This window comes from Oncorhynchus mykiss, chromosome 10 (genome assembly GCF_013265735.2).
Source record: "Oncorhynchus mykiss isolate Arlee chromosome 10, USDA_OmykA_1.1, whole genome shotgun sequence".
In the NCBI taxonomy this organism is placed as follows: domain Eukaryota; kingdom Metazoa; phylum Chordata; class Actinopteri; order Salmoniformes; family Salmonidae; genus Oncorhynchus; species Oncorhynchus mykiss.
The window spans coordinates 68,883,868-68,899,614 of NC_048574.1; the positions used below are offsets into that span (position 1 = coordinate 68,883,868).

Consider the following 15,747-nt stretch of genomic DNA (forward strand, 5'->3'; position numbering starts at 1 on the left):
CCAGCATGACAATGCCTCCAGCCATACCCTTCCTTCTGTGCTTGATTTCCTGCAAGACAGGCCATGGCCAGTCAAGAGCCCGGATCTCAATCCTATTGAGCATGTCTGGGACCTATTGGATCGGAGGGTGAGGGCTAGGGCCATTCCCCCCAGAAATGTCCGGGAACTTGCAGGTGCTTCTGCCCCTGAAGAAGGCAGTTAACCCACTGTTCCTAGGCTGTCATTGTAAATAAGAATTTGTTCTTAACTGACTTGCCTAGTTAAATAAATATAAAATGTTCATGAAGCTTGACTATCTCTCTGTCAATACTGACACTGTTCCCTTATTTTATCCAACATGTATGTTGACATATTGACATAGTCTGAACCCAAGTGTACATTCTAACTGCACAACGGTCTGGTTTCACCATGGCTTGTTCTGGATATGTGGGGCTAAGGCTTATCACATTTTCTTAAGTTTTGGGTCGAGATCTTTAATGTCCCTTTCTGTTGGCTACATGAAATCAACAGGTGCAACAGAACGCATCCAAAGCTTTGTCCAAATCATTTTCAAGTAAATAATTGAAAGAGGAGAGATCCACATAAATGATCTTGCCTGCCTCTACTCGCTCCCTTCATACTCTTACACTCTTCCATTCATCTTTCCATTTACCCATTCATCCATTCATCTTTCCATTTACCCATTCATCCATTCATCTTTCCATTTGCCCATTCATCCATTCATCTTTCCATTTACCCATTCATCCATTCATGCCGTGCTTGCTGGTTGTCTTTGGCCCATGTCAGGGGTCTCTCCTTTACTAACCCACCGGTTCTTTCTGTCTATTCTCTGTCTCACCTCCTCCACCTCGCCCCTCGCCCCTGCGCCCTGCAGTCGGCTCACCCAGGGAGAAGTAGTGTGTCAGTGGGATTCGGACCCCGAGGCGGCGTGCTCTGTAGCGGAGAACAAGCCGGCCTCGCGACACTTCTACCCCATCGCCCTACTGCTTGTCAGCTCACACCTGCTGGTCGTGTGGTTAATTTTAAGTCTTGTTTTTCTGCTTGCAAAATATCAATAAAGTTGCTGACGATGCCATGTACTAACCTTGTGTGCGTCGGGTGGTGATTTTTGTCTGTGCAGCTTGTTTTTTGGGAGGGAGGGAGTCTGGAATTTGTGTGATTTCATTGATTTTGCTTTGAAAGGGTAATTGGGTGGATACATGATTTAATTTGTACAATCAAACACAAGCTTTCGACTGTTAATCCGACTAGCAGGCTTGAGGATAGGATGGAATCGATTTAGAATGTAAGGGATTAAGAAAATAAATTCTCTCCGCTAAGACATATTAGCTTTCTCTATTTTCACAGATACCATTCTGTTGAACCCTGGAGGCGTTTTTCTCCCGTACTTTCTCTATTTTCACAGATACCATTCTGTTGAACCCTGGAGGCGTTTTTCTCCCCTACCTAAAGCATTGGCCATATAATACTATCAGAAGGACTGGAGATAAACAGTTATCTCTTCATGTCAATGACCGAGAACTAACGTTCTGAGAGCTAGCATTGCGTTCTGGTTGGCTGCTCTGGCACAGGTACCAAAGTGCTAACAGCGTAACTGAAGCCGATCACACTGTTACACACTCCAGTATAAACTCCAAGCAGCTTGAGGGCACGTTCTTATCATAACCTCCAGTTGACCCCTGTCAGTTGAGGGACCCTCCTCTTCATAGAGACTGATTTATTTACTAAGATTCTACATTTAGTAATGTACTACATCTCTTCAACGATTCCTATGTCCTCTGGAATAGTGGAAGTGGAACCCCCTCACTCTTCTTCCCCACTCCAACTATCTCCCCCTCTACTCTAAAGTAGAGCATAGTAGGATTCTGATGAGCACGGGAAAAATAGAGCCATATAAATCAGTAGTGATATGCTCCAGGACACTTCAAAAGCAGTTGTTTTCTCTCTCTCCGTTAGACTGCTGTTAGTGTGTATAGGCCGTTAGACTGCTGTTAGTGTGTGTAGGCGGTTAGACTGCTGTTAGTATGTATAGGCGGTTAGACTGCTGTTAGTGTGTATAGGCCGTTAGACTGCTGTTAGTGTGTATAGGCGGTTAGACTGCTGTTAGTGTGTTTAGATGGTTAGACTGCTGTTAGTGTGTATAGGCGGTTAGACAGAATAGCAGTAGCAGTCTCTAAAACAGCAACTGTAGGAATGATCCCAGAATGTAGGAGTGATTTCAGCTGACAGTGTAGGCACAGTGCACAAACATTTCTCAGTCTTAACTTGCCAGGTATGGGATGTTTACAGACTACATGGCTATGGACCGTTCTGAATTTATGGTCCGGATGCATGCAAAAATGTGCCTATTTACATTGACTGGAAATAAATATAGATAGGCTGTCTTGCAGTACTTCATTTTAGAAACTATGATGTTTGGTGTTATAGCTCAGTGTAGCCAGTTGGAGAAAGCGATTCGCAGGCCAAGATAAAATAAATGACGTCTATCTATATTTATTTCCAGTCAATGTAAATAGGCACATTTTTGCATGCATCCGGACCATAAATACAGAACGGTCCATAGCCATGTCTGCTCAGTCAGTAGCGCACATCCCATACCTGGCAGCATGTCCAAGTGAATCATTTTCAAATTCTGTCAACTCGTTTGGATTTTATTAGTGGATAATTATCTTGGATCTCCCTTCCTCCCTCCCTCTAGTCTGTATATATATATAGTATGGTCTGATATAGGCAAATAATGTTAGATAGTCATGTAATGGACCACATGAGAATTTCTGGTAATATTTCCTCTATCTGCGGCAGAAGGGGGCACATTTTGATCTTGCCTAGGCTGCAGAATTGCTGGGACTTTGGTTGTTTGTCCCTCCCTAGACGTAGTTTGACAAACCCAGTTTTAAATCATTTGCACGGGCATCATGTTGCACCAAGAGCTCCATGGCCATTGAGAGGCCATAAGGAGAGTAAGCTTGTCCATGGTGGTCTGCGAACCCACGACCTTCCAGCTCGCAATCAAAATCCCAATGTTGCCATGTAACACTCTTGAGGTGAAAAAACGGTTTGTCAATCTGTATATCTAAGGCTCTGGTCTGTCCTAGGAGTGGGGGGGAAAGGTAGGCATGTTCTCTGCTATACTACGTTGAATTATTATTTTGGATAGAGGGCGGATAATTTTTTTCAAGCGTTCAGGGAGGGTCAAGTGAAAATATATTTGGACTAAATTAGGGTCATCCATTTTAATTTCAGAGAGGTCTGATTTTCTCCATGTATCCCTTATTATGAATAACGTACAGTCTCTTACCTTAGCTGTCCTACGTGTAATACTTAACTGTTGGCCGTCTGTCATCTGCTTCCCATCTGTCCGTCTGTTACTCAGTTGTTGGTTGTTGTTTTCCATAATCAAAACACAGACCCCCTTTTTTGAGAAGATTATTCATCATTTCATTTCATTCTTCTTCCCTCCTTTTTGTCATCATGGCCACACCACCAAACCAGGGAGGGATGTCGGATTGAGAATGTGCAAAAGAATATTAAATGCCGGAAGTATGCCTTCAACATGCTGCAGCTGATGGCATTCCCCAAGATCTACCGGCCGCCGGAGGGGACCTATGGGAAGGTTGACTCCTGAACCCAACCTATATGTAGGAACTAAGATGGCTACGTCCTGATTCTCCACCCTCCACAGGGAGTGTGCATGTGCAAGTGAAGTGTAGGGAAACAGGACACAGCCGGTGTAAAAAACAAACCATATGATTCCCGACGTAATCTAATCCAAGCAGTAAATATAGTAGCAATAGAAATAGTCTATAGCCATGCGCTGCTGGTCCAGATGTAAAAAATAAATGAAAGGTTGTAGGTGTTTCTGATATTGGCCATGTTATGCAACGTTGCCGGGACACACTGTTTTGTCTGAGTTAAGTTTGTCCGTAATTCTTGTTCAGGCGTTCCTTTGTCATTTTCTTCTTCGCTGAGTCATCGTTTGTAATATCGGCGAAGCGTGTTGCTTGCCAATTGAGCCTACTTTCTCATGCTCCATTTCTGAAATGCCTTAAAGTCAACACAGTAACTCATTTGCATCAGACGTGGCTTGAAGGAAGCCTTGAGAGGTTCTATAAGTTCGAGAAAAAGCTGAACAGACTTTCAAGTTTAGCTTGTTGTTCGTGTTCCCTCAGCCTTCTACATAAGAGACCTGTCTGTCCCTTAAGGAGCCTGAGAGAGCTTACTGTAAATATAATTTAATTCCATGAATATGTTCTCCTCTCATTCTCAATCATGGTTGCTTTTACGACCACCTCATATTTTTTTGTACAATAACTCAATCGTAATGTGTCTCACAAAATATGTTGAAATACTGCCATATCTATCATATGTAACTTTACTTTTGTTTAAAAATATTGTTTTCCTTTATTTTCCCTCCACAATCAGTCAATTGAAAACCAAACCATAACCCCTTTGTATCATATTTATTTTTATATCCTTTTTAATCCGTTTGTATGCTTTATTCAGGGTCACTGTCTTGGATTCAAAAGCATCCAAAGCTCTTCCTGTATGTAAAATATCTTTGTTTGCGCTTTGCAATGTGTTGCATTCCTGTTTATTTAATTAAAATACATTTGATTAAATTGCTTGGGATGGATGTTAATATCTGTGTTCATCTTTTCATAATGTCTGTATCTTATTAGGGCAAAGGATGTTGATCTCTCGGAGGCAGGAATGTCCAAATAAGAACACGCGCACGCACGCTCGCGTACTCACAGTTTCCTGATAGGGAACTGATCTACTGAGGGAGTTCCCTTTTTCACAATATTGGCTTCCAACCAATTCAATGACTCTCCAGGGTTAGAAAGGGGGTTGTTACATTATCTCAGTCAGTTGCTAATATTGCAAACCCTTATCATCTGAAATTCCAACAGTGCTGCACTGGGCATTCCAGAGCCTGAGCAGCAGCTTCAGAAAACTAAAGAGCTCACGGGCAATTGGCTGGATAATGGACTCCTGGTGTATCACTGACGAAGACATGGCGGAGGTCAAGAAGGAAGCGTTGGAGCGTCTGCGTCCATACCTCTGTGAGAAGCTAGTGGCAGACCGCCACCTGGACTACCTCCGGTCCAGGAGGGTCCTTACGCGGGACGACGCCGAGGACATCTGCTGCAGGGTGGGGAACAGCAAGAAGACCGGTAGGATGCTGGACTACTTAGCCGAGAACCCCAGGGGCCTCGACTACCTCGTGGAGTCCATACGCCGAGTGAGGACCAAGGACTTTGTCATCGGGAAGATCACCAGCGAAGTCGAGGCGGTGAAGAGGAGAGAGGTGGCCATCTCGTCAGCAGCAGGCAGTTCTCCGCCAGTCTGTATATGCAAAGAGAAAACTCCCTTTGTGTCGTTGCAGAGTGACAGTACTGGATACAAAGGCAGTAGTGAAGCACGGTCCATCCAAACCTCTCTGTCCAACTCCGAAGACAAGTGGGGTCAAAATGAAGCATCCTTTTCCTGGAGTGCCCTTCCTGAAGGAGTTAGTGTCTCTTCTCTACACAGTCTGCCAAAACCAGGAGAGCAGGGCGCTCCTTCAGTGCCCCTTGAGGACTCCGAGCCCGGGACCTTAGAGTCTGAGAGCAGTGACCAGTTTCACACCCTCCGTTCCTTTTCAACCCCCCCCTCGGTGATGGAGTAATACAGAATGCCTGTATGTCTGGATTCAAACACAGGTTGGATTATATGGGGACAGTAAAGGGTTAGGTTTTATTGTGTCATAACTGTACATGTCATCGTTTTCGAATGTTTTATTTTCCAGATCATAAAAGCGTACAGTGAATCCACAAGACGTGGTTTCTAACACGTTTGTTCTAGCAATAAAATGTTTTACTGAAAACGTTATTGAAATGCAAAAAAATCCTGTAGTTCTCCATCAAGAAAAAAACAGAACTATTACAAAATGGATGCGTGCCAGAATGTTGTACTGGAGAGCTTTGGTTTAATATCTTCATCTGCCACAGTATAAGGAAATGGCGCACGGCAGAGCTTCCTGTTTCTTTGAGGCACAGTCCCACTTCATGTCCCTATTTCACCTTCTGCCAGGCACCCATATTCTAGGAAATGATCAAATCAACATGTTTGTTTTCTGGGATTTTATTTTTGATTCAGGATGTGCAAAAAAACTCTAAGGGAAACATGACATATGACATGGACGATGAAACAAAAACATGTAAAGCTCCAAATAGGCATTTCAATAAATGTGTTAATAAATATGACAAAAGTACAGATGTAAAAGTTATTTGATTATATACAAAAATATAAACAGCTAGTTACAATTACACTTGAACTGAGAGGTAATATACATTTGGACACGAGCATTAGCTGTCACTCTGCTAATTTCTTCACATACTATCATCACCAAAGGTAGAATAACACGCACATGACTTTGTTTGCTACGTTATTTATGAAAAACAATTTAAACATATTTACAATATATTCAACTGACAATTTGCCCTATTCTCTCCAAAAGGCGCTCCAGGTTGTAGAGGAATATTGTGGAGTTGGCAACTCTCTGTGCCTCACACGGTGAGCATCTAGAACTGTTCTGTAAATGCAGAAAAAAAAGAGAAGCAATACAATTTACATTTTAGATGAAAACAATATTCATTGGAAAGCAGAGTGACATCGGCATTCATTTGATTAGCAGCAACAGTATTTTGAATGCCAATCAAAAATGTATTGTTGAACAATTGGAAGTATGGAGCGTCAGGACTTTTCACAACACATATTTGGGATAAACTTCAGAACTTATTTAAAGGTTGACTTACATATTGGCGTTCATGTTCTTCCAAACGTTTTTTCCGATGGTAGATGGATGTTTTTATTTCGTCATGGTAGTTATCTGTGACCGACATGTCCTCGAACAGGACAACCTCCAACTCCAATAAATAACAGTGCATGAACTTAAAGATGCAGTTGTCCTGGGGAAGAACAGAACCACAGGCTGTGTTACAGTATATACACAGACTATAAAACATTGATCTGGAAATCTACAAAAGTATGCAAAAGAGGTGTGTTCTAATCATGGCATTACAAACAGGGGCGGACTGGGACCAGAAATCGGCCCAGGCATTTCTAACACACTGAACCCTTTTTTTCCATGACGCCCCACACCGTATTTTCAAAGGAACAAAAATAAACTGCTTGTGTGTTCTATTTACTGCATATTGCTACAAGAACTTACATTGTAGATGTCATCGTTGGTAGGAGCATATAAACAGGCATCTGATTTCTGACAAAGAAAACCACAGTTGTATGAATAATTGTTTATCCTTCAAAGTCACACACATCACTAGTCCTTTGAAAATTACTCCTTTACCCTAATTTCACACCAAACGCGCCACACCAGGACAACAAGATATTCATTAGCTGTAGTCTTACTTCTATGGTACTTTTCAAGTTTTTCAACTCCGACTGAAGCTCTTTAACGTCATCTATTGTCATCCCGTGTGTTTCAGCAGCACCAGCAATGGGCAAATGTGCGGTGGCACTCAGGCAGCTTTAATAGAAGAGGTACGGATGAATACAGGGATGATACACAACGTAACACACAACACAATGAACTAATATGTCCTTAGTTTATTTTGTTATGATTGTGGTAATCTCTTTAAGGTATTTATAAGTCATATGGTTAAAAAAAGTGTTGAAATTGCCAATCAGGAGTCTGAAATAATACAGGTTATATCACAACTGGCCGTGATTGGGATTGGAGGCGCACAATTGGCCCAGCGTCGTCCGGGTTAGGGTTTGGCCGTGGAAGGCCGTCATTGTAAATAAGAATTTGTTCTTAACTGACTTGCTTAGTTAAATAAAGACAACAAAAAAAATTCAAAAGGCATGTATGTATTCATATTTTTATTAGGGGTGCACAAATCAGCCCCTCAAGTTCCACTTGCTGGTTCTTGTTTCTCCCTGGTCCCTAATTGATTAATGCACAGTACCAGTCAAATGTTTGGACACACTTACTCATTCAAGGATTTCTTTGTTTTTACTATTTTCTACATTGTAGAATAATAGTGACGACAAACTATGAAATAACACATATGGAATCATGTAGTAACCATAAAAAGTGTTACACAAATCAAAATATATGTTATATTTGAGATTCTTCAAAGTAGCTACCCTTTGCCTTGACAGCTTTTCTCACTCTTGGCATTCTCTCAACTAGCTTCATGAGGTGGTCACCTGGAGTGCATTTCAATTAACAGGTATGCCTTGTTAAAAGTTAATTTGTGGAATTTCTTTCCTTCTTAATGCGTTTGAGCCAATCAGTTGTGTTGTAACAAGGTAGGGGTGGTATACAGAAGATAGCCCTATTTGGTAAAATACTAAGTTCATATTATGGCAAAAACTGCTCAAATAAGAAAAAGTAATGATAGACTGTCATTTCTCTTAAGACATGAAGGTCAGTCAATCCGGGAAAATGTCAAGAACTTTGAAAGTTTCTTCAAGTGAAGTCCCTAAAACCACCAAGCGCTAACATGAAACTGACCCAGAGTTACCTCTGTTGCAGAAGATAAGTTCATTAGAGTTAACTGCACCTCAATTTGCAGCCCAAATAAATGCTTCAGAGTTCAAGTAACAGACACATCTCAACATCAACTGTTCGGAGGAGACTGCGTGAATCAGGCCTTCATGGTCAAATTGCTACAAAGAAACCACTACTATTTTTAGTTATTTAACTAGGCAAGTCAGTTAAGAACAAATTCTTATTTACAATGACAGCCTACAGTGGAACAGTGGGTTAGCTGCCTTATTCAGGGGTAGAACGACATTTTTACCCTTGTCAGCTCTAACCACTAGACTACTTACCGCCTCAAATCTAAAGGACACCAATAAGAAGAAGAGACTTGCTTGGGCCAACAAACATGGACATTAGACCGGTGGAAATCCTTTGGTCCTTTGGTCTGATGAGTCCAAATTTCAGATTTTTGGTTCCAACCGCTGTGTCTTTGTGAGACGCAAAGTAGGTGAACGGATTATCTCCATTCTTCCCGCCGAGAAGAATGGAGGAGGCACACTTAACCAGCATGTCTACCACAGCATTCTGCAGCGATCATTTGTTTTTCAACAGGACAATGACCCAAAACACACCTCCAGGCTGTGTCAGGGCCATTTGACCAATAAGGAGGGTGATGGAGTGCTGCATCAGATGACCTGGCCTCCACAATCACCTGACCTCAACCCAATTGAGATGGTTTGGGATGAGTTGGACCGCAGAGTGAATGGATGCTCAGGATATGTGGGAACTCCTTCAAGACTGTTGAAAAAGCATTCCAGGTGAAGCTGGTTGAGAGAATACCAATAGTCTGTAAAGCTAGGCAAATGGTGGCTACTTTGAAGAATCTAAAATATATATTGATTTGTTTAACACTTTTTGGTTTAGTACATTATTCCATATGTGTTTTTTCATCGTTTTTATGTCTTCACTATTATTCTACAATGTATAAAATAGTTAGAATTATGAAAAACCATTGAATGGGTAGGTGTGTCCAAACTTTTGCCTGGTACTGTATGTCATTGGATGACTGGAGAGTCCATACACTTGCTTACCCAGGTGTCAGTAAGTGTCTGACTGAAGGAATACCAAACTGTGGCACTTGAGGACAGGAGTGGTGCACCCTGGGATGTATGTTTGAAGCATTCAAATTCCCAAATATATATTCTAATGGCATGGAATCAAGTGTCAAACCCACTCTGGGCACCATAACAATACAGAGATTTCCCAGTGTGCAATAGTGATGTAATGAAGACATAACAACATTATTAGATTTACCCTCAAAGCAGTAAGATGAATGATGTCATCGCCCGGCTGTTTTAATAAATGAATCGTAATCTTAGCAATGCACTTGACTCGTAAAAGTGTATAGATACGAGTGATACGGATGCTGAGAAGTGCATGGCTTGGTGTCATACAATCGGATTACAGGGCGCATGCAGAGAGTAACAGTAAACGGAATGCATGCATAACAGCTACACTCCTGCCCATGCAAAGTTAAAGCTACATTTCAAGCTCTCTGTAAAAACACGTACATCAGAAATGTAATCAAACTGCAGCAAGCAATGCTGCTGTGTGTGTGTTTCATACGGTGCTATACCTCAATATTATGAAGCAATTCCAGAGCTCAATGTTCAGACGCTGGTGTGGATAGTAATGGAAACCCCAGAAGAGACAGATCCATCGCCCTCTTTTCTAGAAACAATCACAAAAAAAGAAGACGCATGGGAATGCCTTGTTCAAAATCCACAGGCAGGTGTTTTTCTAGCTGGTCAACGCCCAGAGCTAGATGTTTTCCCCAAGCTGGATCACAGCCAAAACTATGTGAAAGTGAAAGTATATTAACAGCTTCTGGGAGAAAGTAACTTTTTTATACATTCATAGGAAAATAACAGAAGAACATACAGTTCTGCCATGTATCACTAAATATTCTTAATAAACACGTTTTTAGCTGATAGATCTGAACGTTAACGCAGAGTGAGCTTTCTTCTTGAATTTCTGAAATCGGTATCAATGTTTACTAGTTAGGGATAGCTTATCTTAAAGTCACAATAGTTATTGTAACTTTAAGAGTCAGATACTCTCCAGATCAAGGCAAAATAGCCTACTAGTTGTCTGGTCTACAGACTATAGATGTGTCACTTCAGCACCAAGTGGTTTAAATGTAGTTAATTGACCCATAAGTCAATTGTGCCAAGTGTCCCGTGTGAGGACAAGCTATTGAAAAAAAAACGTGTTTTCAACCAAAATAAATACGCATCTCTTTCAATCTCTTTTTAACGTCAATGTCACTAGGCCGGATGAGTCATCACAAGTCAACAATCTATTTCCAAACTTCTGTGATTGACAAAGTCATATGTCGGTTATAAACATAGTGGCAGTGTGCCACGCGTGGACTTTGTTTCATAAAGAAGCACTTCGATCCGATCATTTCACCGTGTGGCTGAATAACATGACAGAAGGCAATGTAAAACGAAGCCGTGTTGTAGGCTAAATACATTTAATCACCAGGCATATGCATTAGGCATTACAATAAAACAAGTTTAGAAATCAGACTGTCGCAGGAACTCCCTAGAACCTTTACTTTTTAGTGATAACCTTGTAGCCTGTCAAATATCCAACATTGTACCCGAACATAACCTATACAATGTAGGCTAATGGTAGACAATTGTATATTTGTAAATTGAATACCTTTGTCCTGCGCTCCAATAAACGAATGCAAAAAAGGAGCACTGTCAAAAAACCTGTCATCGGCGTTGTTCGCTGCCCCCCGAGCAGTTAGGGCAAAATCCAAGATCACATTTTAACATTATCCGAGAGTTATCTGTTTCATGTGTCATAAATTCCAACCATGCGTTATTATGTCAAGTTTACCGATAAAATAAACGTTTGGCTCATGTATTGCATGAGGATATAATCTCTGGGCCCTCGCCCGGAACACATGGTGTGCGCAATGGCGCGCTCACCAGCGCTGGGTTTGCTGTAGCCTAAATGTTGCACACACCCTCACATATTCGTCATACTCACATGGAAGCCGGTGTTTGATGTCAATCCTAAACTTCTATGACTGACTATTTAATTCAAATTACCTCTACACTGAAAATATTTTATTGTAATCCAATTATACTTTGCAGTGAAAGAACGTCGAAAGAAAGTCTATATGAAATTCCCGGAGATTACGCAAAGAATGTCTCCATTAATATAGTGTTTTAGTCCACCTGAACCTATTCTTAAACCCGGCTCAAGGAGAGTAAACATTTAGTACCCACTCATATACCACACCTGTGTTTGATGATGCCTATAATGGGTGATGGATGGCTGCACAATGAGAATCACATAGTTTCCAAGTATTCCCACGCATAAGAGAGATACATATTTGATCGTATACAAACGTAACAAGGTTTTAAATTATGTTTTAGTCAAACAATATCTGTTTGGGCATCATGCTGTCAATTTGCCTTCTACAAATGATTTGTATTATGTTCCGGACCCCCGACCATCCGCTCAAGAAAAAACTCGTCCCGCGGCTGAATCTAGTTGATGATCACTAGAGTAGGGTTTGACCATTGATTGGAGTTAGATAGGAGGGGTTGATTGCATGTCATGAATTTTAGACTTATCATTCAAATATGTATGACTACCCATAACCAAGTAGCCTACATCTGATCTGACGCTACATTACACTGTCAAATCACTACTCAAACTATCATTGTAGTGCCACTAGAGTAAACTATTGTATACAAAAATGAATCTACAATTAACATAGGCCTACAGAAAGAGCATAACGTTTGAGGTTTTAGATCCTATTGACTTAGCAGTGATAGGGCAGCTACAGCTTCCACACAGTTTACAGATTCCAGACCAGCCAACCTTGAATGAGCCTAATGTTTTAGTGTACCACTTCATCGCAGTGGCGGCACCCTGGCCCCACACTGCTCAAATCATTGGCAAATGCACCTAAGCCTAATAATGCTGTTGGCAGAAGACTGGCTCAATATGAATGGTAAACTGTTATGGGTACTTGGTAATTGTCTGCTCTTCAGCAGCGAACATACTGTATGTTTAAATGTCAAATCTGGGGTGTAATCATTAGTCCAGTTGCAAAATGTTCTGTTTTGTAACCAAATCGTGAGTTTCTATTGGAAAACTCCAGGTAAGTCCGTTTAATAAACATTTTGCAACAGATCGGTGGAATGAATACACTCCAGGGTTCTTCCTAGTATTGTCTGACAAGGTGGAGATTATGTAGGTCTAAAATTGGGTAGGGGAGGTCTGGAGTGGGTCAATTTCCCTCATGAAGTTTTGCTTAAAGAAAAAAAACTGCAATTTCTTGAAATCTAGAGTCTTAAAGCGCAACTATGCCACTTTTCAAAATCATATTCATTAAGGCTAGGGCCTATATATCTAGCATCAAAACGGTGTCTGCACACAGTATGTGAAAATGCAGGATTTCTGTGGTTAAAGACAGTTCCTAAAAAATGTCTGACATCAGTGTGGGATTAAAAGTAAAAAAAGAAATACCTTATTTACATAAGTATTCAGACCCTTTGCAATGAGACTCAAAATTGAGCTCAGGTGCATCCTGTTTCCATTGATCATCCTTGAGATTTTCTACAACTTGATTGGAGTCCACCTGTGGTAAATTCATTTGATTGGAAATTATTTGGAAAGGCACACAGCTGTCTATATGAATCAAATTGTATTTGTCACATGCGCTGAATACAACAGGTGTAGACCTTACAGTGAATGCTTACTTACAAGCCCTTGGAGGCCAAGCATTTGCCATACCAGGCAGTGATGCAACCCGTCGGGATGCTCTTGATGGTGCAGCTGTAAAACCTTTTGAGGATCTGAGGACCCAAGCCAAATCTTTTCAGTCTCCTGAGGGGAATAGGTTTGGTTGTGCCTTCTTCACAACTGTCTTGGTGTGCTTGGACCATGTTAGTTTGTTGGTGATGTGGACGCCAAGGAACTTGAAGTTCTCAACCTGCTCCACTACAGCCCCGTTGATGAGAATGGGGGCATGCTCGGTCCTATTTTTCCTGTAGTCCACAATCAACTCATTTGTCTTGATCACGTTGAGGGAGAGGTTGTTGTCCTTGCAGCACACGGTCAGGTCTCTGACCTCCTCCCTATAGGCTGTCTCATCGTTGTCGGTGACCACTGTTGTGTTATCGGCAAACTTAATGATGGTGTTGGAGTCGTGCTGTCATGATTAAACAGGGAGTACAGGAGGGGACTGAGCACTCACACCTGAGGGGCCCCCGTATTGAGGATCAGGGTGGTGGATGTGTTGTTACCTACCCTTACCACCTGGGGGCGGCCCGTCAGGAAGTCCAGGATCCAGTTGCAGAGGGAGGTGTTTAGTCCCCGGGTCCTTAGGTTAGTGATGAGCTTTGAGGGCACTATGGTGTTGGACGCTGAGCTGTAGTCAATGAATAGCATTCTCACATAGGTTATCCTTTTGTCCAGGTGTGAAAGGGCAGTGTGGAGTGGAATAGATTGCATCATCTGTGGATCTATAAGGTTCCACAGTTGACAGTGCATGTTATTAGAGCAAAAATCAAGCCATGAGGTCAAGAGAATTGTTTGTAGAGCTCCGAGACAGAATTGTGTTAAGGTACAGATCTGGGGAAGGGTACCAAAAAAAATTCTGTAGCTTTTGAAGGTCCCCAACACAGTGGCCTCCATCATTCTTAAATGGAAGAAGTTTGGAACCACGAAGGGTTAATGGGCAGTGAGAGTTGGCATTTATACATGCATAATCTCACATTGACTGCTGATCAGAGAAATGACGATACTGCTATTCTAGATGCTTTGGAGGACTATTTCAAGACCACAGAAAAACGTCATATATGAGAGATCCCTCTGTAGCTGCTGCAAACAGGATACAGATGAACAGTTATATCTCTCGATTGCTGGTGAGAGCCGCAACATGCCAGTACCGCGGTCTGAGGGACGAGATGAGAGAGTGGCTGTCACGGATCCCCCCGGTACTGCTGCTCATTCCATTCACCAGTTCCAGAGGTCTACGTCACCAGCCTTCTAGGCGTCACTGAACTGGATTCATCACCACCAACCCCGGACTGTCTTGTCTCATTACACACACCTGGTTCCCATTCCTCCTGATTAGTATGTAATATATGTGCCCTCTGTTCCCCATTGTCCTTGTCGGTTATTGTTACCATGTCCGTTGGTACCTGTGCTGTTGTTTCGGCTTCCATGCTACGTGTTATTGTGCATTATTGTATCGTATTGTTGTTTTACGGGTCTCTTTTGTTTGGGTGGAGAGAATAAAACCCCCTATTACGTATTCCTGCGCCTGTCTCCAATCATTAGACAACGTGACAGTAGCTCGTGTTAGACATTGCGAGTGAAGGAACAAGACGCCGATTTCTACGATCGCGGGATCTTTAGTCTACCAGAGGCTATAGGAAATATGAAGTGCAGCTGAGGTTACTGAGAAACATGAGGACGATAGATGGAACACAAGTGGATACAGTGAATGCAACAGCGAGATAGCGGAGGTACAAACCACAGGAGAGTGCACCCATGAGAGGTCAGGTGACATTACATGACAAAAACTAAATAGCGTGGTAACAATCACAGGCGAGTAGAGAGCAATGCCCAGCTTATGGCAAAACATGCAGGTCTTGTGGCGTCGCAAATCATTTTGCCAAGGTGTGTCAGGCAGGGGACATATCAGGCCGAGTAAAGAAAGTGCATGTTGTGGAGGATAATATACAGAGAGGGGGAGGCTCTGACAATGATGAACCGGTCTACACCAAGGAATGCATCAGTAAGGCTTACTCTCAGGGACAGAAATGGTTGGTGCAGCTAAGACTGAATAATACAAGATAAGAAGGCCAGCTTGACACAGTGTAATGAGCAAGAGAGTAAAAGAGAGAATATCACCAATTATAAACTGGGTGGTTCAAGCCCTGAATGCCGAGTGGCTGACAGCCATGGTATATCAGACCATTTCCCATAGGGATGGCAAAATATACTTTTTTTTTTACTGCTCAAGCACAGACTACTCTTTGAACTTGTTGAGACGGACCAAATTCCACCACTCTCTGGTTCTACATGTTAGCGCTTCGGACCCATGACTGAGACAATACCAGCAGAGTGAAACAAAGTGGAGCAGTGTCTCAAATGACCGAAGAACAGCTGCTGAGTTATTATGACGTTTTCAACGGTCCAGTGGTCTGTGCAAAGGA

At 42.0% G+C, this 15,747-nt stretch overlaps 3 protein-coding genes across 15 annotated transcripts in view; 2 read left to right on the top strand and 1 right to left on the bottom strand.

The window, feature by feature from the left end:
- The window catches only part of LOC110498435 (type II inositol 3,4-bisphosphate 4-phosphatase), a 243,404-nt gene extending 238,003 nt beyond the window's left edge, over window positions 1-5,401 (top strand). For 9 of the 13 annotated variants that reach the window (XM_036933670.1, XM_036933671.1, XM_036933674.1 and 6 more), the window contains one exon: window positions 875-1,084. In XM_036933670.1, coding sequence (XP_036789565.1) covers window positions 875-1,058 — 184 coding nt within the window. In that variant the 3' untranslated portion in view covers window positions 1,059-1,084. The other 4 variants (XR_005034211.1, XM_036933672.1, XM_036933681.1 and 1 more) reach the window with 2 other exon arrangements.
- Window positions 5,015-5,668, top strand: LOC110498643 (B-cell lymphoma/leukemia 10-like). The gene has a single exon (XM_036989373.1). It carries the CDS (start codon window positions 5,015-5,017, stop codon window positions 5,666-5,668), a length of 654 nt encoding a protein of 217 aa, XP_036845268.1.
- A 439-nt stretch (window positions 5,669-6,107) lies between these two features.
- Window positions 6,108-11,501, bottom strand: LOC110498449 (interleukin-15). Its single transcript, XM_021575070.2, has 6 exons — window positions 11,219-11,501; window positions 10,128-10,222; window positions 7,411-7,528; window positions 7,214-7,261; window positions 6,798-6,950; window positions 6,108-6,574 (listed from the first exon to the last, which is right to left on the bottom strand). The coding sequence occupies exons 1-6, from the start codon at window positions 11,276-11,278 to the stop codon at window positions 6,467-6,469; spliced, it is 582 nt and encodes a 193-aa protein (XP_021430745.2). The 5' UTR covers window positions 11,279-11,501; the 3' UTR covers window positions 6,108-6,466.
- Between the last annotated feature and the right edge of the window lie 4,246 nt (window positions 11,502-15,747).